This window comes from Strix uralensis, chromosome 3, assembly GCF_047716275.1.
Source record: "Strix uralensis isolate ZFMK-TIS-50842 chromosome 3, bStrUra1, whole genome shotgun sequence".
Lineage (NCBI taxonomy): Eukaryota > Metazoa > Chordata > Aves > Strigiformes > Strigidae > Strix > Strix uralensis.
Window position 1 is genome coordinate 52,570,322 of NC_133974.1, and position 22,870 is coordinate 52,593,191.

At 44.5% G+C, this 22,870-nt stretch overlaps 2 protein-coding genes across 6 annotated transcripts in view; both read right to left on the minus strand.

The window, feature by feature from the left end:
- Positions 1 to 1,982: 1,982 nt before the first annotated feature.
- On the minus strand, positions 1,983 to 13,442 carry DDO (D-aspartate oxidase). Of its 3 annotated transcripts, none has more exons than XM_074862287.1 (5): positions 13,065 to 13,442; positions 7,748 to 7,945; positions 7,444 to 7,552; positions 6,408 to 6,584; positions 1,983 to 3,877 (listed from the first exon to the last, which is right to left on the minus strand). In XM_074862287.1, exons 2-5 carry the CDS (start codon positions 7,917 to 7,919, stop codon positions 3,310 to 3,312), a joined length of 1,026 nt encoding a protein of 341 aa, XP_074718388.1. In that variant the 5' UTR covers positions 7,920 to 7,945; positions 13,065 to 13,442; the 3' UTR covers positions 1,983 to 3,309. The 3 variants fall into 3 exon arrangements, with proteins under 3 accessions (XP_074718388.1, XP_074718387.1, XP_074718389.1); XM_074862286.1 differs by having other exon boundaries at positions 1,983 to 3,916; XM_074862288.1 differs by lacking the exon at positions 7,748 to 7,945 and having other exon boundaries at positions 1,983 to 3,916; positions 13,065 to 13,184.
- A 3,301-nt stretch (positions 13,443 to 16,743) lies between these two features.
- Positions 16,744 to 22,870, minus strand: part of SLC22A16 (solute carrier family 22 member 16) — a 38,229-nt gene continuing 32,102 nt past the window's right edge. For 2 of the 3 annotated variants that reach the window (XM_074862289.1, XM_074862290.1), the window contains exon 8: positions 16,744 to 21,548. In XM_074862289.1, coding sequence (XP_074718390.1) covers positions 21,336 to 21,548 — 213 coding nt within the window. In that variant the 3' untranslated portion in view covers positions 16,744 to 21,335. The remainder of the gene's footprint in view (positions 21,549 to 22,870) is intronic. The other variant, XR_012628117.1, reaches the window with a different exon arrangement.

The following is a 22,870-nucleotide window of genomic DNA, read 5'->3' on the forward strand; positions in this document are numbered from 1 at the left end:
AATCTGACATCCGTAGCAGGCAAACAGTAAAAGCCATGGTAATAGAATAGTTCCAAGGACAGACAGATACAGACTAAGAGGGAAGAATCGGCAGAGCTTTGCAGTGAGGAGCTACGAAGCTGTGCTTCACCACCCTCTTACGGCTTCAGAGGAAACAGTGAAGCTGCAGACTAGAGCAACCCGCTCGTGATGATCTCAGCTTCTGGAAAGCCTTTAATAACATCTGTCGCCAAGGACTCACAAAGAAGCTAATCTGGCATGGGATAAGAGGGAAGATCCTCTCATGAGTCAGCAGCTGCATATAGGTTAGAGAGACAAGGTAAGGATAAACCATCTGTTTTTTCACAGTGGAGAGAAGTCACCAGTGACATCTTAGAGGGATCTGTGGTAGGGCCAGTGCTAATCCACATACCCATCAGTCAGGCAGTAAATGGTGAAGTGGCTGGGTCTGCTGGTGGTATCAGTTTATTCAAGGTAGTAAAATGCAAACTGCCTGCAAAGAGCTGCAAAAACCATCTCATGAGCCTCGGCAAAGTAATGGTAGGTGAAATTCAGTGTGGATAACAGCAGAGAAAAACACACGGCTGAGTTGGGAGGAAGAGCTCCTCACTACCCAGCCTCAGTAATGGCCTCTGAACCAGCTAGTACCATTCAGGATGAATATCTTGGAATTAGGTAGGTAGTTCTATTCAAGTGTCAATCAAAAGCTTGTGACTATAAAGCAATTTAATAAAAGAAATTATTAGGAAGGGAAGAGAGATATCATCAATTAAATACAAGGTTCATCCCCTGTCATGAGTACTGTGTGCGTTTCTAGTCCCTCCATCTTGAAAAGGGTATGGTAGAGCCAGAAAAGGTATAAAGATGGGCAACAAGGAAGACCAAAGATATGGGATGACTTTATGTGGGTAGCAGCTACATAAACCAAGATTCTTCAAGGTGGGAAAGAAGAGTCTGAGAGGGAGTATGGTGCAGCTTTATAAATTCAAGAAGGGTCATGGAGAATAACTAGTCACCACTTCTCATGAGATGCAAGAAGGGGTCATCAAATGATGTTTCCAGGTTCAAGACAAAGATGAAGGCAAGGAGCTCTGCTCCTAGGCAAAGAAGTGTCTCCCTTTACAAAACCTGCTGTCACAAGATGTTGAGGACTACAAAAGCACCATACGTGGTTTCAGAACGAAGTCAACAAATGTGTGGAAGATAAATCATCTAAGGGCCATGAAACACTAAGTTACCCCTCAGCTGAGGAAGCCTCTGGGCCAGGAATGGCTAGAAGTGGCTCTCTCCACTGCTGGCTGTGGGCAGAGCTAGGACACCAGACTGATGGGCCTTGCAGCTGAGCCTGTTTTGACATTTTTATCAACCAGACAACTTTTAGAAGTAAATTAGAAGAAACCCTGCCATCCTGCAGAGCAAAAGTGCACAGCCAGAGCTCTGGTTTCTCATAGGACTATGAACACCCCATTAGCATTAGTAGAGTTTCTTTCTTCAGGATAAGCTACACCATTTATTACTTTTTAAGACTGAAATCAAGATTAAGAAAAAATAGCCCATTCTCATGTTCTTTTCCCATGTGTTTTTATGTCCTGTGTTAGCTGAGAACAAAGCTGCAGTTTGACAAGCTCTATGCCAACGCTGCTGTCAAAAGCAGCAGCTCTGCCCCCTCTCATACCTCTGGAAAGGACAAATGATTGGAGGATGTGGGTGTGCAAAACTAACCTTCAGAGCTGAGGAGAAGAGGGCAAGACTGCTGAAGGCAGGGCTGGCTTAGGCTGATCCTAGGTGCTTATTGACCTAAAATTTAATTTGGTGATGTTTCTTCTGACATCTGTTCCTTGCGAAGGATAACTGTCCTCATCCCCCCTGAGAACAGCAGGAGTTGGCAGCCATGTTTGAATGTGGCCTTTCATGACCCTGTCAGGCCATCCTAAATGAAAGAAACCCCCTTGTTTATGAAAGGAAACAATACAGAAGTGATCTTTGCTCCATTATTAGAACTTTATTTATCAGTTCATTCTTGAAGGATTTTGATTTGTTTTGTAGCTGTAAGGACAAAAAAAAAACTAGACAAAAGTGGATGCTAATGCTCTTGAATGAGCCATTTAAGATCAATGAGTGGTTTAATCACTGTCAGACCTGTACTTTGATGGTAAGCTCCAGTTTTGGGGAGTGACTATCTTCAGCCACGTGAAAGGGCTTGAATTGCTCAACTCGGCCTCTGCCATGGAGTGAGGGTCTGGGCTCTAGTGGCTCAGCTTCCTTATGACAGAGCTCACTCATGTTCAGTTACAGACAAATTTGTCTTTAGAGTGTTTATCTAGTCTTAAATGGCTCTTCTCTCTTTTATGAAACTGAAGCTGGTGTTAAGATCCTTGTTGGTTTGTCACCGATTTATTCATATCAGCTGTTGCAAGGAAAGCAGCCAGTGCTGATGCAAAGTAGAAAAGAGATGCTCTCCCAAACCCACCCTGAAAAATCCTTTTCTGTAGAACATGGGCCATGTCAATGCTGCTGTTGGGGGGAAGAATCATCTGTGTCTGAGAGCAAAATCTAAGGGGCTTGGAGAAAAAAAAGAGATTTGCGAACAAGTGTCAGAAAAAATGCACAAAACTGTAGCTCATATGGGGCAACTTCCTCTCGCAGAAACTGAGTTAAATTCTCTAAGGTGTAATATGAGCAAATGCAGTGATCAGTGTCACAGACCTGTTCTTAAAATCACACTTGCCTGGTGACTGTGCATGACAGTGACCTAACATTGCTTTCTGTAAGAGCTGACCTGGAGCACTCTAATGCAGCACTGCATGGGGTTTTCTTTTCCTTGTAAGTCCTATGAAAAATGGTGAAGTTTGTTAGCAAGATGGCAGGAGCAAGGGCAATACTAGATTAAATTTGGTACAAGAGGAGAGAACTAGTTTTTATTGAATCTGAACCTAGTGCATCCAAAACCCTTTAGATGCAGATGAAAAAATGCTAAATTCATATTTATATTATACTGCAGCAATCTGATCCCTGTTCTGTGAAGAATATTTACATATATTGCCTTCTCCTTAACATGAGGCTAGGAGAAATGCCCAGGGCAGAAACAATGACAGATGGAGGAGAAGGACAGCTGGACTAATACTTGGATCAACCCATCATACCTTTCCAAGGTGGCAGCTGGAAGCCAGGCGAGATACCATCAAAGCATCTGTAATGGCACAAGCTATTGCTTAGGTTCCTTCTATCTGATAGTGGAATAAATGTCCAAAGTTGCTACTAGGAGATGCAACGCTAGCCTGTTGTAAATGGAAAAGGAGCCTCTGGAGTTCAAAGCTTGGCCCTCGATGAGGCGCCTTGCAGGGCAGCAATGCACTCTCGCACCAGGCGAGCAGCCTCTTTGGCTGTGCCCCTGTGCACTGAAAAGCCACCTGCCCCGTGCCCATAGTTGTGGACCACCAGGAGCTTAACTCCTCCTTGGCTCAATACCTCTCTCTGCAGTCTCACACACTGTCTGGATGGCCTCAGGCCCACCTTCACCTTGATATCCTGAGCTCCCTGCAGTGAGGGCTCAAGGGAGCAGCATCTGTCAAAGATGTCTTTAGTAGTGCCAGGGTCAGGGGAGAGATTCCAGTTCTCCTTTTCCCTAGTTCCCCCTATGGTTATCCTGTGTATCCCTGGGTAGATGTAAGTTATGCCATCCCCATCCCGGATGAAGTTTTTTACCCAAGGAGCATGAACCTTGAGTACTTGTCCCCTGACAGGGAAGAGCTTCTTGTCCCCCACCAGTTGGTGGGCTCCAATGCCCGTGCAGTTGACGACGATGTTATATTCACTGTGCAGCTCCCACAAGTCTGCAACTTTTCTGGTGTACATCTGGACGCCAGTTGCTTTCAACCTGTACAAAGACTCCAGAAGTAAGGCAGAAAAGAAACCCCTAAACTCTCATGTAATTATTATGCACATTAAGTAAAGGGGATGGATTGACTTTAACATACCAATCAAAACCAAACAACAGATGGGACAAAAACCAAAGAAAATGTCATGGGGTTTCTGTTTGTGATTTGTCTGATTTGATCTCATCAAAACTATTTTTTACCTTGTTTGGGCTAGAAAAGATACAGCAAGTTGATTAATATTAGAGAAGGGTCTGGCATAAGACCCTAGGCAGACAGTCAGGTCCTCATGGTCTCACTGATGCATTTCTATAACAGTACCAAGCTTTAACAGCTCAAGCAAGCTGAAAAACATCAGATTTATTCACCAGCTTACTTCTGCTAGTGACAGTGCTGCTGTACTACACCACTCCTTTTAATGTGCCTGTTACATGCTGTTGCATTCATTCCCAACTCACCTCCCTGACACCAGAAGACACTTAGCCATCTTCTGCTGTGTGCGAAGACCTGGGGTACCCAAGACGTCCCCACAGGCTGGGCAGATGTGGCATGGAACCTCCTGGAGACTCGTACCCTTCTAGAGCAGCAGCCAGGAGTCACCTGGGACAGCTCAGAGCACTATATATCCGCGTCTGCTCTTCAGCAAAATTCACCCTTTCTTGAGGTTCATCTTTGAGCTCAATTTCAAGCCAAATTCCACCCTGAACCTGCCTGAGGCTTGAAGCCCTTCCCCATGGAAAGACATTGGCGTGAGATGGAATCACTGCATGCTGTCAGCTAGATCCAGTTGCTGGGGATCTTTAGTGGGGCTTTTAGCATTAGCAAGTCAGGAGACAGGGCTGTGATGACCATGCACTAAGTGGGAAATCCTGTCCTTTGCAATATTCTGGCATCTGGCAAAGTGATCAACCCCACTATAAAGGCAGGGGTTTCCCACAGAGCAGTGAGTGAGCCAAGGATCCAGGGCTCAGCTGATGCTCCAGGGTTTGGTGCAGCAGGATGCTGGAGCTGGCTGGGAAGAACAGCAGCAGATCTGCCTGGGCAAGTTGCTGGGAGAGCTCGTAAGTGTTTTAATTGGGACTCTGCCATCATGCCGTAAAATTATACCAATAAAAAACCTGCTGAAAACTCCTGAATTCAGGCAACCAAGCAGGAAAAAATTCCTGAAGTCCATTTTTGGACCAGCAGCGTGGGCACAAAAACAATTTTCCTTGTGGATTGCCAAGAGAACGGTCTATAAATACCGCTCAGGTCACTAGGGATTTGAGAATTAGTTACATGCTTAATACGCTCTTATTTCTCATCACCAGAGAGAAGAGAAAGAAAAGCAACTTGATTATCTTATTAGACTACATCCTCTGAGAAATAAGGCGGCTACAGCAGGAATAAGAAGAGAGCAGAAATCACGTGGCAGATACTAAATGGGTTGTACAACTTAGTTGTGCTTCAGCAGAAATTTCTGATTCGGTTAGGCAATGAAATGTAACAGAGCATGTGCACTGAGGAGACAGCATAGACCTCACGTGGCACTGGTGCCACTGGAATACTCCCAGCCTGGCTGGCTGCTAGAACAAGAAACGTTTTTTTACATTTTGCAGTGAGATGAAAGGCATCCAAGCAACCAGCTGAGCTGGCAATTTGTACCACAGTGTCGGTACACGTCTCTTTACTTAACCCCAAATCAGCTTGCTCTCAAGCAGAAACAGCTATTTGCTCACCTTAGGGGTACTTAAATGGATTAAATACACATCCCAGGTGTCAGAACCTTTTTAGATCTGCATCCTGACTCTCCTACAGTTCTCAAAATCCATGTATTTTGGGGAAACTTGGAAATTTGGAAATTGGCAAATTTTCTAACTTTCATGTCAATTCAGGCATGAACTGTGAAGCCACAACTGCTCAGAGTGCATCACCCATTTTACGCAGGCAAACATTTCCAAAAGGTTTGTTACAAGGTGATGCTATTTGACCTTTTTTCACCTGACTGGATTAAGAAATGATTGCAATAGTTGACCAAATTTGAGATTAATTGGTCCAGCTACTTCTGATGTGCAAAGTCTTCACAGATAAGATATCTTCCCTGACATGCCTATTCTCCCAGGGGTTGGATGTATCTTCAAGAACAGAGGGATATTATTCAGGAAGTTTGACATATGAGGAGCACCTACTTGTTTTCTTAGGACACTGTTCCCGATGGGTGGGTTCCCGATGTACCTTCAAGGTCTGGCTGGCCAAGCACGGCCCCTGTGGCTATGTCAGTCCTATGCCCAGAGGCGCTCCTACTCTAAGCCCCACTGTACAGCCACAGTAGTAGGAAGTGGACATTCATAAATGGGGCCTTTCACATTTTGGAAAAATTGGATATTTATTTCTTGTGCTTGTCCCCAAGGAAGAGCTTGCTGCATTTTCCCCAGTGAGAAATGGCCCTTTTCCAGTTTTGTTCAAACCTAAGGCTCTCAAGGAGTCCCCAGTGTGCCCCCAGTCCCTCTGCCTGGGTTTCTCTCTCTGTACGCAGCCTGCAGCAAGACCAACCTTTTCTCCAGCCACAGCAGATAGGGTGGACAGTCACATTTCAGTGTCGTAAAGGCCTGACCAAATTGGTGCTGTGGAAACTTTTGGAGTTCTGCTTCGGACATTGGTCGAAATCCCAGGACAACATCTGACCAGAAGGGTAACTCTTCCTTGGGAGTGTTTTTAAAGACCTGCCACCTAAAAGGACACAGAGAAAAAGCTGCAAAGCTTACCCACTATTGCTCTGCCATGTTATGTGTCATGGCAATCTTAGCACAAACCCAGGAACTCAGGAACCTGTTCCCACTTATCAGTGCAGCTCTGCAGGATTAAGAGCAGTGGGGAAACATTGCTGTGTCCTGCTGCAATAACCGCCTTGGCAAACAGGCAGAGGGCTGCCACAGCCGAGCTTGAGGGTGACACACCAGGATAAACAAACTGCAGAGAGATCTTCCAGCTATACTACTACTTCCAGCTGTAGAAGTACAAAGTCCCCTCACACAGTGTCCCCACCACAGCTGCAGCCACCCTGGCTGGACCTTCATGTAGGGCCACTTGCACACCTGGTCACATTTTTTCGTGTACCCATAAAGCTACAGAGTGCCCAGCCTCAACACTCCCAAGAGGTGAATTTCTCCGTACATAATAGGCAGCATAAAACACCCCCAACACTGCACACACACACACACACCCCTCCCCCCCCGCCAGTTGCATCCCTATACTGAGTTGCTGAAGCTGGAAGATCCTGCAGTCCCATCCCTCTGAAGACCACCCCTACTGCAAGCAACTGGTGGATGACAGTATGGAAAACATCAGTTATTAAAAGACATTTGGTGCTGGCCAGTCTTGAGTGGTTTCTATTTGCACGCCTATGCGTGGATTTTGCTTGAAAATACATTGTATCTGAGCAGCTGCAATGCAATTTCTTGGGAATATGGTCCTAAGAGCTACTCCATGAAGAGAATACGCCTGAACTCTAGCAAGGAAAACCTCTCTGCCTGCTCCAGCACACAGCACAAACGTACCAAAAGCTGCTCGGGGCAGGGGCTGTCCTTACCCAGAGACCAGGTGAATGCCAGCCTCTGATGCCTCGGCTGAATTGCTGATGGCAAAAAGGTAAGTGAAGGTCTCTTTGAACCACTGCTTCTGCACATGGATCGGTGTGCCTGCATGTAAACAAAACCAAACATGCATAGAAGAATAATGCAAAGACAAGTGTACAAGTCAGTGCCGAGGAGACAGGACAGACGGGGAACACAGGTCATGGCACTTTTCTTCCTGAACCTCTGTGCCTCGCTGCGCACCCAGGCACGCCGCTCCATGAGGTGCCCATGGGCAGCACCAGGCCGGGTTGCACGCACCTGGGTAGGTGTGAGGGATGAGCATCCCGGCTGCGACGTCGCTTGTTGTGTTGGGGCTGAACTGCTCTGAAAGGACCGTCACAGAGCAGCTGGGACAACTCTCCACAATGCACAGTGCTGTGGACAGGCCGATGACTCCCGCGCCAACCACTGCAACCTTGGGTGCTGCCATCTCCAGGATGCAGAATCAGAGCCTACCTGCATTTGGAAATAACATATCCCATGTCACCAATATCCCTGCCGGACACCCTTGTCAGGCTATCAAATACCCACGCAAAATGTAACATCACCCCCCTGGGGCAGCTAATTGAAGACTAACTGCTGTACACAACCAAGACTAAGGTGAAGATTTAGAAAATCATCAGCCTTCATTATGACGACAGATTTTTGAAAAGTATTTCAACAGCCACTACCCCATCCTCAGTACAAGAGCAAAGGGCAAGAGAGCGATCTGTATGTACAGCGCTGGTGTTTGGGCTGTAGTAATCTGAGACAAGGTTTTTTCAATGAAACCTGAGGGAGTGAGGCAACCGTCTAGTTTTCCATCATGTCAGAGGCAAAAGTTGGAGTTTTGGGGAAACTGGCTTTTAGGTACCACGACCAAAAGGGTTGTTTGAACATCAGGATCTCCAGCAATGAGGTCTGTCACTGCCTGGGCAGCGGAAGCAAATCGCACAGGAAGCAAACTGGTTATGCAGAGCAAAAGGTCCAGCACATTGTGGAAGATGTTTTTCTTAACAAGCATCTTAGTTCCCCTGCTGTGCAGGGTTCCCCCTCTGACCCTGAAGACTGGGTTACCTGCTTAGCTCTGTCCTAGAAAATGGGAATTTTAAATATTGAACACAATGCATAGTTTCACAGGGTACAGCCTGGCTGTTTACACTCTCACATCCAAAAATTGTTTGGGTCACGATGCTTTGGCAGTAAAAGTGTGGGAAGAGAAGCTAGCTGTACCCTGGAAGATTTTGTGTCCCTATCGACCTGAGGTCTCCAACCCATCCTTGGCCCCTGTACCTGCCAGCATGACCCACTGCCCCAGCCAGTTTCGTAGGCATCCGAGGCTGCCATGCTTTCCCGACAGCACACGGTGGCCCCCAGGAGCCAGCCAGCCTCGCTGCCCCAGGAGCCTCTATATCTGCCTCTCTCTACCTTGCTTTATAACCTGCTTTATGTGTCCTGGAGCAGCTCCACTCCACTCCTCAACATCATCAACTGCTGATTGCTAATTGCTACTCCAGGAGGTGCAATGTCTCTATTTTTCCTTGTCCTGGCCAACTTTCAGAGCTTGGGACCTGCCCTGGTGAGTGGTGCGTGGCTCCTGCTTGATAATCCCCTGGCTGGCCGTCCCAGCGAGTTGCCTGGCTACGGCCAGATAACACGTTTCACACCAGCGGAGCCATGAAGCACAACTGAACCATGCAACGCGTTGCACCCTGCAAACTCCCCAAAGTCAGGAAATAAATGGGCCCAAAAGAGACTGGGTAACCTCAAAGGTGATAAATCCTTCAGCAGCTTTGAAACAGGCGAGTTGGGGTGCACCTGCTGGCTCAGGCACTCCTTTGAGGGGTTACTGCCAAAGGCTGAGCAGGGATGCAGGGGGAGAATCTCCTTTGGAGATTTGGAGAAATCTCCTATGGCTTTTACATTTTCCTGGAGTATCTACCAATATTCGCTTTTGGAGAGGATGCTGAGTGATATGGACCTTTGGTCTTGCTCCCTTACGGTCTTGCTTTCTCCTGCAGGACTCACTCTTCCTTCACGGTAGAAATCCAGCCTCACTAATGTCTTTCCGAGAACCTTTTCTGGAAAGTAGTGCCTGCAGTTATAAGGACGGGCTGAGTTCCCATCTTACTGTGGCTTTTGGTATCTTTGATGTAAGTTTAGGCAAGACAGACTGTGTGGGATTATGATAGGTCAGGTTTATTTGTGAGATCATTGCTCATAACTCTTCACACAGCTTCTCACTTACCCCTGAGGTTTTACTACTTAAAATTTGATGGCCCTATTATGTAGGAAGGGAGAGAGGAGCAGGCACTGCTGCCCATCATTGCATTCCTTCTGTATGGCAGCCGAGGGTTGTTACAACTCCTCTTCTTCCTCTCAGGGAGATGCTTATGTTTCTTCCTGTTAATTATTACATCTTTCACAAGCTGACTATTAAACTGCCCACACAGCAGGGAAAGAGGACACAGTGCAGGGGTAAAGATGAACCCTGAACCAGAACTGCTGGCCTGCACTGCTGCCACCCACAGACCCAATCTGAAAAACATGTTGATTTGAATGGGACCTGCACCCCCCAGCTCTACCATCACCTCCAGCTGCCTCAGACACCTGCACCGGGAATGCCTGCGGAGGGTCAGAGCATGGACACCGTATAGTTCCTTACCATAGTCTCCAGAATATTTTGTACTGGCAATTGTTATTAAAAAAAAAAACAACACAGAAAAGAAAAAAAAAGAGTAACAAGAAATTAGGGGAGCTTTAATAATGTTGAAGTTACTTTTGTTAGGAAAATTCGTTCTGAGAAAGGTCTCTAAACACATTTTTATTAACAAACCTTCTCGCTCAGCACTGGCAGCTGCGGAGATCGCATGTGGCTGCCAGCACACTCAGTGAGCCTCCCAGCACGGTCCTGCTGGAACATATGTGCCGGGTACATTACGCATCTGCCAGCGATGTGCTCTCGGTTGCCCCTCACTGCTCTTGTTCGCTGAAGCCCTTGGACTCTGATGGAGATTGAATTTCCTGACTGACCTCCCCACTGCTGGGGAAGAAAGGGGAGCTGCTGCTTGGCAGAGGTTCAGGTTTCACAAGTCTTCCCAATTCAGATGGGATTTTTGCAGATGAGCCGGTTCGCTATCAACTGATCCCAATGTTGTAAAAGCCAGTGAGGGTGGGAAGGGGCTGCTGGCAGTGCTGGAGCCTGCAAGGAAGGGCTCAGGCAGCCATGATGGACACCCATCAAACACTGTTTTTCTAGCACTTACTGCTGCAGTCCAGGAGCACATCAAGCCTGAATGTGCTAATGCGCCAAAAATTAACCAGGTGCAAAGCAGAGGCTACACATGCTTGTATGAGCAAGCGCAGCTCGGACTTCACAGAGCCACTGACCCCGCTACAGCACAAGGCTCACCTGTGGCTCTGCCCTGGCAGCGCAGCCTGCTCCAGCGGGCAGCCCTGCACCTTGCTGGGAGGGCACACGAGGAGAAACTATTTTTAGCTGATGTGGCACGACAGCTTAATGCCAGCAAGGGTGACACTTCGCACCTCCTCAGACTGGCTTGTGCTGAGGGTTTTCCAAAAATCAGCATTTAAAAGGCAAATCAGTTGCAGCAGCTGTTGGGGGAGGGAGGGGAAGGGTGTCAGGTACCCTTTAGCTCTCTGTCCTTTCTTAGTGTCAGAAGAATGGGACAGAAGCCAGACAGAGCCACCTGGAGCTGTAATTCTCCAGCAAAGAGGACACTGGCTGCCTGATGTGGGCTTTGTGCCCCTGCCATCCTCCTGTTCCTCCCAGGCCAGAATAAATTATTTTTTAAAATATTGCAATGTGATGTGACTCAATCTTCCAACTCCCGCAGCTGAGGAGACAATGTCAGCCTCATGTAGTGCAAGGGGATCCTTATTCCTTCTTGCCTCACATAGCTGTGTTATTACCTCTGAGTGCCACTAACCTTCAGCCTTAACATCATTCTAGCAGTGGATAACATGACCAATATGGATAAATACACTGGTCCCCAGCACACACATGTGCACACACACACAGAGGAACATGCACACCCAGTGCCAGCTGCAGCCGTAGCTTCTTGGCCCATGGTCCCTCCAGGCTGCCCCTCAGTCTGCGATGGGCCCTGGGAAACCGGCATCCCTCAGCTGGAAGAGCTGCACGAACGAACACTATTGCTTTGGCACCTCTGCGTAACAGGCATGGCCCCTCGTCATACCCTCTTCCCCCCCTATGGCCCAACTCCATGGGCGTGCTTCCCCAGCAGATTGGCCACTCTTAGCTTGTGTTGCAACCCGGCTGACCTACCAAACCGAGGATATTTGCACACCCAAACGAACAGCTAAAGCCCAACTGAACTGTTGATCAGAAAATGGATCAACAGGAAGGAACTAAAGAAAACCAACACCTGTTACATTTGAAGTCCTGTGAGTTTTTTTTAAACTAACTCGCACCATACTAACTGCTGAAACATTGTTTTGGATTGCCTAAAGCCTGCAGTACGGGGGAGCAAAGGCTCCAGACTTTCCGAACTGCTGGAGGGGTTTCCTCATCCACTGGGGTGGCTGTGCCCACCATACCTGTCCATGCCTGACGTAGAGCACTTTCTCCTTTCCTTTTTTTTGCAGATCACTCTTGTTTATTCACTTCCCCAGTTTACAAGCACCCTCAGTGTTGCTTCCTTTCACCTGACCCCAGAGAGAGGTTTTGCCAGGCTCTTTGCTAAAGATAGTTACAGACACTCATGAAGCTCAATCCATTCCTGGGGGTTGGTTGATTTTGGCCTTTTGACTTTGGCCTGGTCCCTTTTATGTGATTTGGGCTGCTCTGTGAGATGGATGCTTGGGACCTGCCACAGGAGGAAGGTGAGAATGCTCTCTTCACTAAACAAAGGACTCTGGAGGCTCCTTGAGATCCCCTCAGCCTTTCTGCACATACAGCACCACTGCCAGAAAGCAAGTGTCTCTGAGCCACCCTCACAGGAGACCCCAAGGCTACCCGGGAGGCCTTAGCTCCTCTTTCAGGTAGCTGTTCACATATGCATGCACAGGAAATACCTCCTCAAGGATGGTTATACTCGCCTTGTGAGCTACCAACAATAGTAACCTCCACCAGCAGCCCCTACATATCAAGCAATGCTCTCACTTTTCTCCAAAACCAGAGAGATCAGCGATCCTTGTTCCCCTCAGAGGGAGGGTTGTTGAGCCCATTGCCTCTCTGTGTGGGGAGAGGGGGGACGCAGGGAGAACCTGAGCATTAGCTGGCCCTGTGGTCCCCCCCGGGCAGCAGGGATCTCACACCCCCCGCCAAACCCTGAAGCTCACACTGCTCACACCACAACCAGCTGTGACAGCCACCACACTTACACTACATGGCCGCCTCTACATGCGGCCTAAACCCCTCGCTGCCTGAGCTTAAGGACCAGTTTGTGCCCCATAGAAAGTCCCCGGGACAGTGCTAGGCCCCCACACAGCCCCCATGGGCGCCTTCCCCGGCCCTCGGCAGCAAAAAGGGCTCTGTCATCTCACATTTCCCTCTTTGACGGGAAGTACGGTCCAAAAAAAAAAACCAACAAGCAGGGAGAGAAGGCAATACCTGGTGAGGAGGAGACCCCTGGTCCTTCCTGGAAGAGTTGCCGTCCCGGGAAGGGCGGGGAAGTGGAGTGGGAGAGGACAGGGCACGTTGGCGGGGAGCGGGGGGCGCAGGGGCTGCCGGCAGCTCCCCTTCCTCAAGGCAGCTTCCCGAGTGTCTGGCTCTGCGTCCCTCTGCTAATGAAGGAGCTGTTTGTGCCCGGGCAAAGTCCCCTGCCAGCGCTGGCACCTCTCCCAGGAGAGCCTAGCAGCCGCGCGTTGACGCTGCTGGAGCCATGCCCTTCGCCGCCTGACGGTAACTTTTTCCCTTGATGATTTCCCCAGTGCACTCCAGAGGAGGCTCAAGAGACCCCGCTGTCCTGCACAGAATATATTGTCTTTTTTCCTCTCTTACAAGCAATTAATAATGTTCTGAATGTTTCTGAAGCTGCCTTAAGATTGCCACAGTGCTTGAGCAATCATGCTAGCAGTCAGGATGGCAGTAACACAGCATGTCCGTGGGCCTGGTCATTTCAGTCATCACAGGTCGATGAAGAACGAGTCCCTGCTAAACCACAAATGCCTCATGAACACAGTCAGGCAGGACTGTTTGGATTAACCTTCTTCAGCAGAAAAACACAAGCTTGTCAAAAACAAACTGTCTGCAGAATCACTAGGATGAAATTGTATACCAGGGCTTCTTGGCTCCAGGGCATTTGCCATTGGCAGGACATTTTGGCTAATATTTGACAGTCTGAGCATTTGTCCCTGAACAGGCTCAGCAGGACAGTGTTTACAGATCATTCCCCTCCACCCCTGTCGAACAGCATTTGCCATGGATCTTCCAAGCAGGTGCCTTCTCTTCATAGCTATTTAAATACAGACCAGCAGCCATCCAAAGGGCATCTGTACATACAGCAACAGCATGAACAACATGCAACCAGCTGTTCTTGCCTCCCAAACTAGCTGTGTTCTTAAAGAGTAAAACTAAAGCCATGATATATTACACATATGTAATCACTAATTTTTTTTAGATGCATAATTTTTAGGGTGGTTTTTTTTCCTTTAACAGTGAAAGGAACAAGGAATAATTCTGCCAAAATTATAGTATAGCTTGATTTTTCTGAGTGTTCTGAAAATAGGGTGTTGAGTAAGACAGGGAAGGAGGCAGAGGAATGGAGAAAGTTTGCTTGTTTAGAAATGAAATTGTTGATGGGCTTGGTGTATTGACCATAAAATGGACACTATTCTAAGTCATTGCAGGATATCTGCAATAGCTTTGGAGAAGATCCTTTCACATATGGAAATTTCCTTCAAATATAAACAGAGGTCGCAGTGCCAGCTAGGGTTAAAATTGCCTGCTATTTCTCCTGCTGATATTCTACTTCTCATTGCTTGTAACTTCACCAAATTTGAATGATTTGGATTGAAATTTTCTGTGTTGGACGTTTGTGCAAGGGTGAATGTTTCAGGGAATTCCCAGTGTGTCTTCTCCTGAGAATGAGGCTCAGGAAGTTGAGCTGGTTTGCAATTACCAACTCTTACATTTCATTGAGAAACTTACTCTTACATGGGCTAAAGTATTTTGGAAGGGTGAACCCACCGTGTTTTTCTAAAGTGCCCATAACTAAGGTACACCATATTTTATGATGAAGAAAAAGTTTTGTTTCTCCTTTCTATGTAATCTAGATGTGTGACTTCCCACCACAAATGCTTATCCATGCAGGCATCTATAAGGGGAAACAATTTCAACTCTTTACTGCTGCCATCATTTTTCTTACCTCTGCTCTTCCCTAAAATGAACAGCACAATATAGAGCCTCTTTGGTCTAACTCCCAGAGCCCCAATTAACTGAAGATGAGCCATTCTGTATTGAGGCCTTCAAGATATGAGAAGTTGCTACAGATGTTGGTGCTCTCTCATGAAAGATGGGAAAAAGCAGATCTGCATAACAGCCCAACTGCTAAAGACTCCCTGGATGTTTGTGTATATTTTCTTCTGTGTATTGTGCAAAGTATCTAATTTTGAACTAACAAATAATTGGCTAAATAGTATTCCACGTGCAACATTCACCTATTTGTATTTTGAGGACACTCCTGACGTACTCTGCGATAGTGGCTATTGCATCCTTTGACTGAGTGCAAGTCATGATTTGGTCACTCAGGAAGGGAGCACCAGCCTTCTGGCATAGAACAAACACAGCCCTGATCATACTTGGAGCTGTTCCTGAACAATGACCAGCAGTGGCATCCTAGCACACCACCAGCACAGCTTGAGCAGTGCTTAAGAAGTGTTTCCCTTTACCTTAGCATTCCCTTTGCTTTGTGTACTCTCCTGAATAGAGCAGTAAAGATAAACAGAAATTACCTCTGTCAACACAGTAGTGCTGACCTATTTCTGATCTTATGAATGACATGGATCCCTTCTCTGCCACTTCTTTAGACAGTTCAAAGATCAAGTCAAACATCAGTGTCCATGGCAAGTTACCATTTCAGCAAAGAGGTTAAGGTGCTCCTCATTTTGCTGTTTTCCCATTTTATTTACTTACTTCTGGAGGAATTCTCTCAATATGAGGAAGATACCGGCAGTACTGACATTCCTATGAAAAGCTCTGTGAAAACATTTACTGAGAGATTGCCCATTTATCGCTGGGTCTTTTGTTATGTTCATGATCACCTCAGTCAAAACTGCTTTTCGTTCTCATCGCTGGTAATGAGACCGTGGGCAGAATCTTCACAAGGATCACCCCTGGGTGCTGGTTTTTTCTTATTGCTGTGCAAGGCAGTTCATCTCCACATGGAACATTATAAGGCAATGTTAATAACTAGATGCTTGTGAGCACTCCAGGGCTGGATCCTACTCATCTGCAACAAACACCCAAGCAGTATCCAAGCCTGTGTGTTAGACAGGAATGCAGAGAGAGAAAAGCTGGTTTGTCACTAAATGAGATATTCTCCATTACTTCTGATTATTCATAAACCTGGGTTAGTAATTTCTTTAAAAGAGCTGGTTTTGTGTACAAACCTCTCTGCAGTCATTTTTATATATCAGTCATATGAAAAAAGGATACTTCCCCATTTGAGGTATACTTTTCAGACTTGATTTTTCTCTGCTTGACTGAACTCAAGTGCTCTTGAAATCAGTATCTCAGGGATGATTCAAATTTCTCAAGTTTAGCAAACAAATATTTGAACCATTCACTATGGTTACTTTCAGGGAGGAACCTAAATCACCTGGCAAGGACATGTAGAGCCATTAAAACACGAATGATGGAGCCAAGTGATGGGTGTAACTTAATCAGAAAACATAAGATTAATAAAATATGCATGGAAAATTGAGTAATTTGCACTAATTAGAGATTTAAGGGAAGTGAAAAATAAATAGGTGACTGAGAAGGGCTAAGGGGACAAATCACAAAGAATAGGGCTATAAATTGCTGCAATTCTCATTTTCCTTGCACTGTCTGTCCACTCCAGTTCCTGCATGAGGAAGTTACAGTTAGTTTTCACATCCACTGAACACCAAGTGGTTACAAGTTAAATTGTTTTGTCATTCCTGTAGTCACCTACTCTCTTTTCTGATCAATTTATACCCATTCTACAATATCTGCAGCTATTTTTGTCACTACTGAATGTGTCCGAGGGACTACTGCCCCAGTCAGCTTACACAAATAAAGGCAAAAAAGAATCATATTCTTCCTGCAATTGAAATGCAAAACACGTCAAATTTTTAATGTGCATTTTGTCACAGTCACCACCTAACACATTACCCAAACCTTGATTTACACATGCCAGCACAAACAGGGAAAAGACACACACATGATACTTGGCAGACTAAACCATGGGATCTCTGGAATGCCAAAGCACCAGCCCAGCTCCTACAAGGGAGCATGTGCCAAACCGAGTTGGTGATAGGAGTTCATTAAATTTTGTAAAGGTGTAAAGATTAAATAACGTGTGTTTGACTTTATTCTCGCACATAATTGCAAATAAATACACATCAAAAACATTAACATATATTGTATTAAATCCACATATTCTGGGCAAACAAACTCCTTTCTATGAGTACATACTCCCCCATGTTACCAAAATGCACACTCCACCTGATACAGAATCTTGCACAACATTATTAGGTTTCCAGTACATAAATGTGCTGTAATCTTTCTTCATGAGAGATGTAACAATGCAGATACTGCTTGACTGCATTTAGCAGAATTTTTCCTGCTAGAATAAACTTGTCCCTTTGCCAACACTCATCTTTTTTTTCTTTTAATACTTGAGTTTGATTTCTTCCCTATGAATCTGTTCTGGGATTCAGACAAGCATCTTTAAGATGTTTGTAAACAGCACAGGATGAATCCAAACCCTCCTTTTCGCAGCCACAAATGCCTTTCTGGCATCATGCCTTCATGGTGCAAGTGACCTCACTTTTTTATAGGTCCTTGCAAAAGGCACTCAGAGGCCTTGCATGTTGCTGAGCCCAATGTGGTGGAGGCTTCCTAAGTGACTGCACCTAAGGAGTTGGTAAAAATAAGCTGTGAAAGCTACAGGAGAATGCCAATGAGTTCTCCACTCCATCCCACAGCTGGGATGTCAGACCATCTTCTGTTTCCACAGAGCCATTACACAAAAGCCCTCAGCCTTCTGGCAGGATTCACCCCCTTGTTCAGACGTTCAGGGTACCACCCAAAGCATTTGACGGACTGCACATAGTTTGCATAGGTTTTTTTTTTCTACATAGTTGTTTAAACTATAGAAATTTGCACAAAAAAATTAAAGTGAGCCGTTAAAGTAGAAAATAATACATCATTTCACATAGTTTTAAAATACAGATTCAAAATATCAAACACATTTACTATTTTTCATTAGTTATCATTAAACTAATGATAATTGCTCTTAATCCTAGATTCAACCCAGAAACTATGTCCTTAACAAACTGCAAGACTGTCTAATAAAACATGATACCAAACTTAGGACAAAAACATTTGTCCTTGTGCAATAGTGACCAGCAATTAAGACAGACAAGCATTCTAATCCAGTATCTCACAAAACCATTATGTAACTCCAGAGACATTGATCAGCACAATAAATTTGCACTAAGACAGAGAAAACAAACACAAGCATAAAAGAACTTAAAAGACTCAGATAAGAAATTATGAAAAGGGATTCTTTTTATGAGCAACAAGAGGGAAATATGCCCCACAGGAACAGAAGCATTTGTTCCCAAACTCAGTGCTCTCTTGTGAGAGGATTTAGATAACGTATGAATATTTAAGAGAAAGAAATCAACTCACCCTGTTTATGCTACGTTTATAATGTATGACTAGTGTTAAACGTATTTTTGTCCATATGGAAAAACCAAGCAAATGGAAATGCTAGAGACGTATAGACACATGCTATTTCCTTTTTTATAGTAATATGCTTCCTCAGGTTAAAGAATAGGATACCCCAAGGCATTTATGCATAAAATCACAAAAAGGGTACCTGTAGATCAATAAACTTTTTATTTCTAGGGAAAAAAGGTAACATCATTCGTTCAGGGAAATTCAGGTCTCATTTGAATCAGACCAAATACCAACTGACTTCAGTAACAGAAGGAACTGGCTTTCAGGGTTAAAAGCCATTCAAGCTACACTGTGTTTTAGAATCATCTTTAAATTTTGGCCTGTAAGCATTGCTCAGTATCATTTTTGCTTTTATCTTTTTTTCTTCACCTTATATATACTGATTACAGATGACCAGGTCCTGAATCGCTCAAGGCAAATTGACTGTTCTTAGCAGGGTAACCCCAAAATCAGTTATTCCGCAGGTAAGGAACTAGAAAAATTTAATTGTTCTTTAGTGCCTTGTGAGAAACAGACTGTACTGTCCCCAGCACTCAAGACTAAGGAGTTTAAGATAGGACCTTGTACTAATAAAAGAGGGAGGATCAGTGTGAAAGAACCTCAAAATAATGCAATTATTTGGAGCTTGGGGGAGGGGACGAGGGTGGTTGTAATGTCAAACAGTACCAGTTTAATTTCTTGTTAGATGTACTGCATGACGTTTTCTTTTTTAGAATGATTAAACCCTTGTTTAAGGCAGGGCATGCAGGGTTTGGCAACAGATCTTGCAGATAAGGGTAGCTGTCCTGCCCTGGGAAGTGGAGGGGGATCTGAAAGCAGTGGAAGAATACTAGGTCTGCTCTTCATCAAAATAAAAAGCCACAGCATGTGAGTAATGCTATCTTTAGTCATCAAAGTATGTATTCAAGTTGTTCTCTGAATAATGATGCGATTACTCACACGGGTAAGGTTAAGCACATGCTTTTGCTGAACTAATATATCTGGACAGAAGCCATAGCATTCTATGCAGTTCTCTTTGAAGGTTTTCTCTGCAAATACTGGAACACCCACAGAATTGAAGGGAGCATAGAGATTCCTTTCTGTTTTCCATGTAATTATCACACAGAAACTCCCCAAACTTAAACTTACTGATTTTTGCTTGCTTTGAAGCATGTTAGTCCTCATATAGGATATGATTTTGTCCTAATACCAGGACCAAAATGCTACTTGACACTATAGGACAGTGCAGTGAAGAGAAAAATCTTTTCTAAGGGGATATAAACCATTATTCTGGTTTCAGAAGTCATTGAAACTAATATGACTGTGCAGATATAATTGACAAGTGTGACCATTAAGCTCTAGAGCATATAGAATATTTATCTACAGTAATATAGATGTGCCTTATTTTGGGGTACATGGCAAAGAAGTAAACAAGGAAGACTTGTTTTGATGAGATCGTACTAGCTAGCATGAGAGTAGGTGCCTAAGGTGAGAAAAACTCTTATTTCAAACCAGGGATGACAAGGTTCACACAGCCCAGGCAAGAGAGGGCTGTCTGAACCCAGACACGCAGGAGGTTCCTGTGCTGCTCCCCTCAAACCAAGAGTGGCCAAGCGAAGAGGATACAGATCCTCCAGCAAGGAAGAAACCCCCAGGAATGGAGGTAGACTGAAAAAGGGGAGATGGGTCAGAACGCCATAAAAGTAGAAGCCAGAATGATGCATTCCTATCTATCAGTTTTCTGTGGTCCACAGTCATAAGGCAGAATCACTGCACCAGCAAGTAAGTGTGTTGATGCACACATAAGGTGTAATAACAGTGGGACATTTACAGACACTTTGACTAAAACTACTAGAGTAACGGGTAACTCTTCTACTGATCAGTGTCCTCCAGCTACCATTTTTAAAATTATATTTTTCTAACTGATTTTGTGTGGCATAAAGAAAAAATGAGCTACAGACAGCTGATCTATGAGAAAAATGGTGTGTAGATACCACATCTACTAAACATTCATTAATGACCAAGTCCAGCTCTGTGCAGGGAGCCTGAGTAAGACTCACACGCCGTTTATTCTTTTCTGCTGATGACTGAGAAGGCCTCGATGGAGGCATTAGGCAAAGTTGCTGGTGCATCTCCTAAAAGTTATGAAGAATCTGACGCTAGATCTGAGCTGAAATAAGTGAGAAGGGGAGCACTGAAATAACAGTCTGGAATGAATACGACTTTCAAAGGCATCAGGCATTTTAGTTTTACCTAAACTGAAAAGAACTTACTAAGACAGCAGTAGATCCAGTGAACATTTTTTTCTAAACCAGTAATAAAAAACCATTTGCCATTCAACAGAATGAATATAGAAACTATTTGCACATTTTGCAAACTTAGTATTATTTTTTCAGTCAGAAGCTGTTCCACAGAATACTTTCTTTTGTTAGCAATGGCACCTTTTCTAGTAGGAAACTTGAAAAAAAAGAACAAATTAGTTTAACTTTAAAATTATTGATATAACTGGATGCACTGTTAAGGCTTCTCTCTTGAATTATAACTGAGTTTACCGTGTTTTGAAGTCTCAAGCCTGTAACTGTCAGCTGCAACAGGACAAGAGCTGACAGGGCACTTTGTGGTGGGTTTACAAATCTAACTGCAGAAAATGTGAAGCAAAGATTTGGCATATTTTTTACATACGTGTAATCAGGTAGGTTCCAACATTTAGAGTAATCATTCCAACTAGTCACAGCAAGTCAAATAGGTTTTCTAAAGTCTGGGTAAGTTTGACAAGGGATCTAGAAATCCTTTCAATTTTTCTGCAGTGCCTCAGTCACATGGAAAGGGTTTTATATACTTGCTCTATTGAAAAGGCAAGACTGGATACAAAGTAAAAGGCACAGTTATTATAGAACAGTCACATTTTTTGAATAAAAAAATCTTATAAATTAGATAATGATTAAAATTGGGAACAGCCATTTTGCTGTTGCTTTATTTCTCAGTGCTCACTATTTCTTGACCAAACATCTCTATCTTTTCTAATGCTGCACCGCTGTGTGCCGGAAGAGTCTTTTCTGAACAGCTTTTCTTGTTTCTTCCCAGTTCTGTAGCTTCCACCAAAGTATTAGTCAATGGTTTTCCCAGTGTTTCTGGAAGCATTATTGTTAATATTCCACTCAGAAGAGCCATGATTCCAACAAGCAACTAGAAGAAATAAACAGTAGCTGTAAAGGTAGAAATGTCTTTCAAGTTATGCATACCTTTGATCTTGAGAGTTCATTTAAAATAAAGCACAAGGAAATGTAATGTAAAGCAAATACTGTAAGTCTTAAATGTTGACCGTATAAAAGATCTGCCTTTTTTGTTGCATAAATGAAAGACTATGCAGTAGAATTAATGAAGAGCAAGTGAAGCATTTTGTTCACAAGGGGGATCAATACAGTGCAAGCAGGAATAATTCTGTTTGAGAAAATACCTATATCTTCATTTGGTATTTCTACTATCAGGTATGTATTTAAGAACTGACTCTAGGATTGCATACATGTATTTTTACATGCATGTTCATAGGGGTACAATTTCCCTGCCACCTGCAATCTCAATTCACACTCCAGCTCCTGAAGATATTCCCCTGTACCTGTGTGCCTGTTCCTCCTGCACATAGCCCAACCAGAATTTCTCTGTATTGCTTGTTGGCCTGGAGCCACAAAAGTGCACATCCCTGCTCAGGAGAGCTCTTCAGCAGATATCGAGCTAGCTCTCAACAGGGATACTTGCTAAACTCAGTTTCGAAGAGCTGTTAGGGGTGCAGGCATCTACTGACATTTGCACTGGGATCACATCTTGGATTTGTCCATGGTGTACACAGTTCTGTAATGACAGCTTACTTCAGCACCAGTGGTGCAAGAATCAGGATCATGTGGGGTAGATACAGAAGCACACACATGCTCCAGGAGTATCTTTCCTTTCATTTCTGTGTCTTGTTCAATGAGAACAATTCACTTTCCTCCTCTGAAGTACAGAACAGCATTAAAAACCTGACATTCTTCCAAGACCCAAATCTCTCTTCATAGAAATGCTTCCACACAGTACATCATGCCTGGCCTCAGTGTTTTTCCATTTCATGACTGTGCACTTTGATACTGTATTATCCTTATCTTGCCCTATGCTGATTCTCAGGTCTGTCCTGTTTGTTTAATACTTTCTTGCCAAGTGTGAGAAAGAACATTTGGAACTACTATGCCTATGTCTCTCACACAGAGCTTGAGACAAGAACTGGCCAGCTACCATCTGCAGCCATGCCAGACTTTCTCTTTAAGTCAGAAAGGTGCTTTAAAATTGGAACTCTCCATTGTAACCTTGAACGGTGCTATTTTCATGCATATGCACCATGCTGCTTTTGCCTTCCCTCCCTCCAAAAGAAGAGACAGCTTGTCTCAAGCGCTCTTTTGAGAAGCAGAATTAACACTGTTGTACACACTCTTTTTGCATTTGTATTAAATACAGAGGCTGACAAAATAAAAAATAAA

Coding starts and splice junctions, on each gene's coding strand:
- DDO (XM_074862286.1), bottom strand. CDS start 7,919: ATGGCAGCACCCAAGGTTGCAGTGGTTGGCGCGGGAGTCATCGGCCTG. Junction 7,553..7,747: donor CATCCCTCACACCTACCCAG/GTGCGTGCAACC, acceptor GTTTACATGCAG/GCACACCGATCCATGTGCAG. Junction 6,585..7,443: donor GGCATTCACCTGGTCTCTGG/GTAAGGACAGCC, acceptor GTGTCCTTTTAG/GTGGCAGGTCTTTAAAAACA.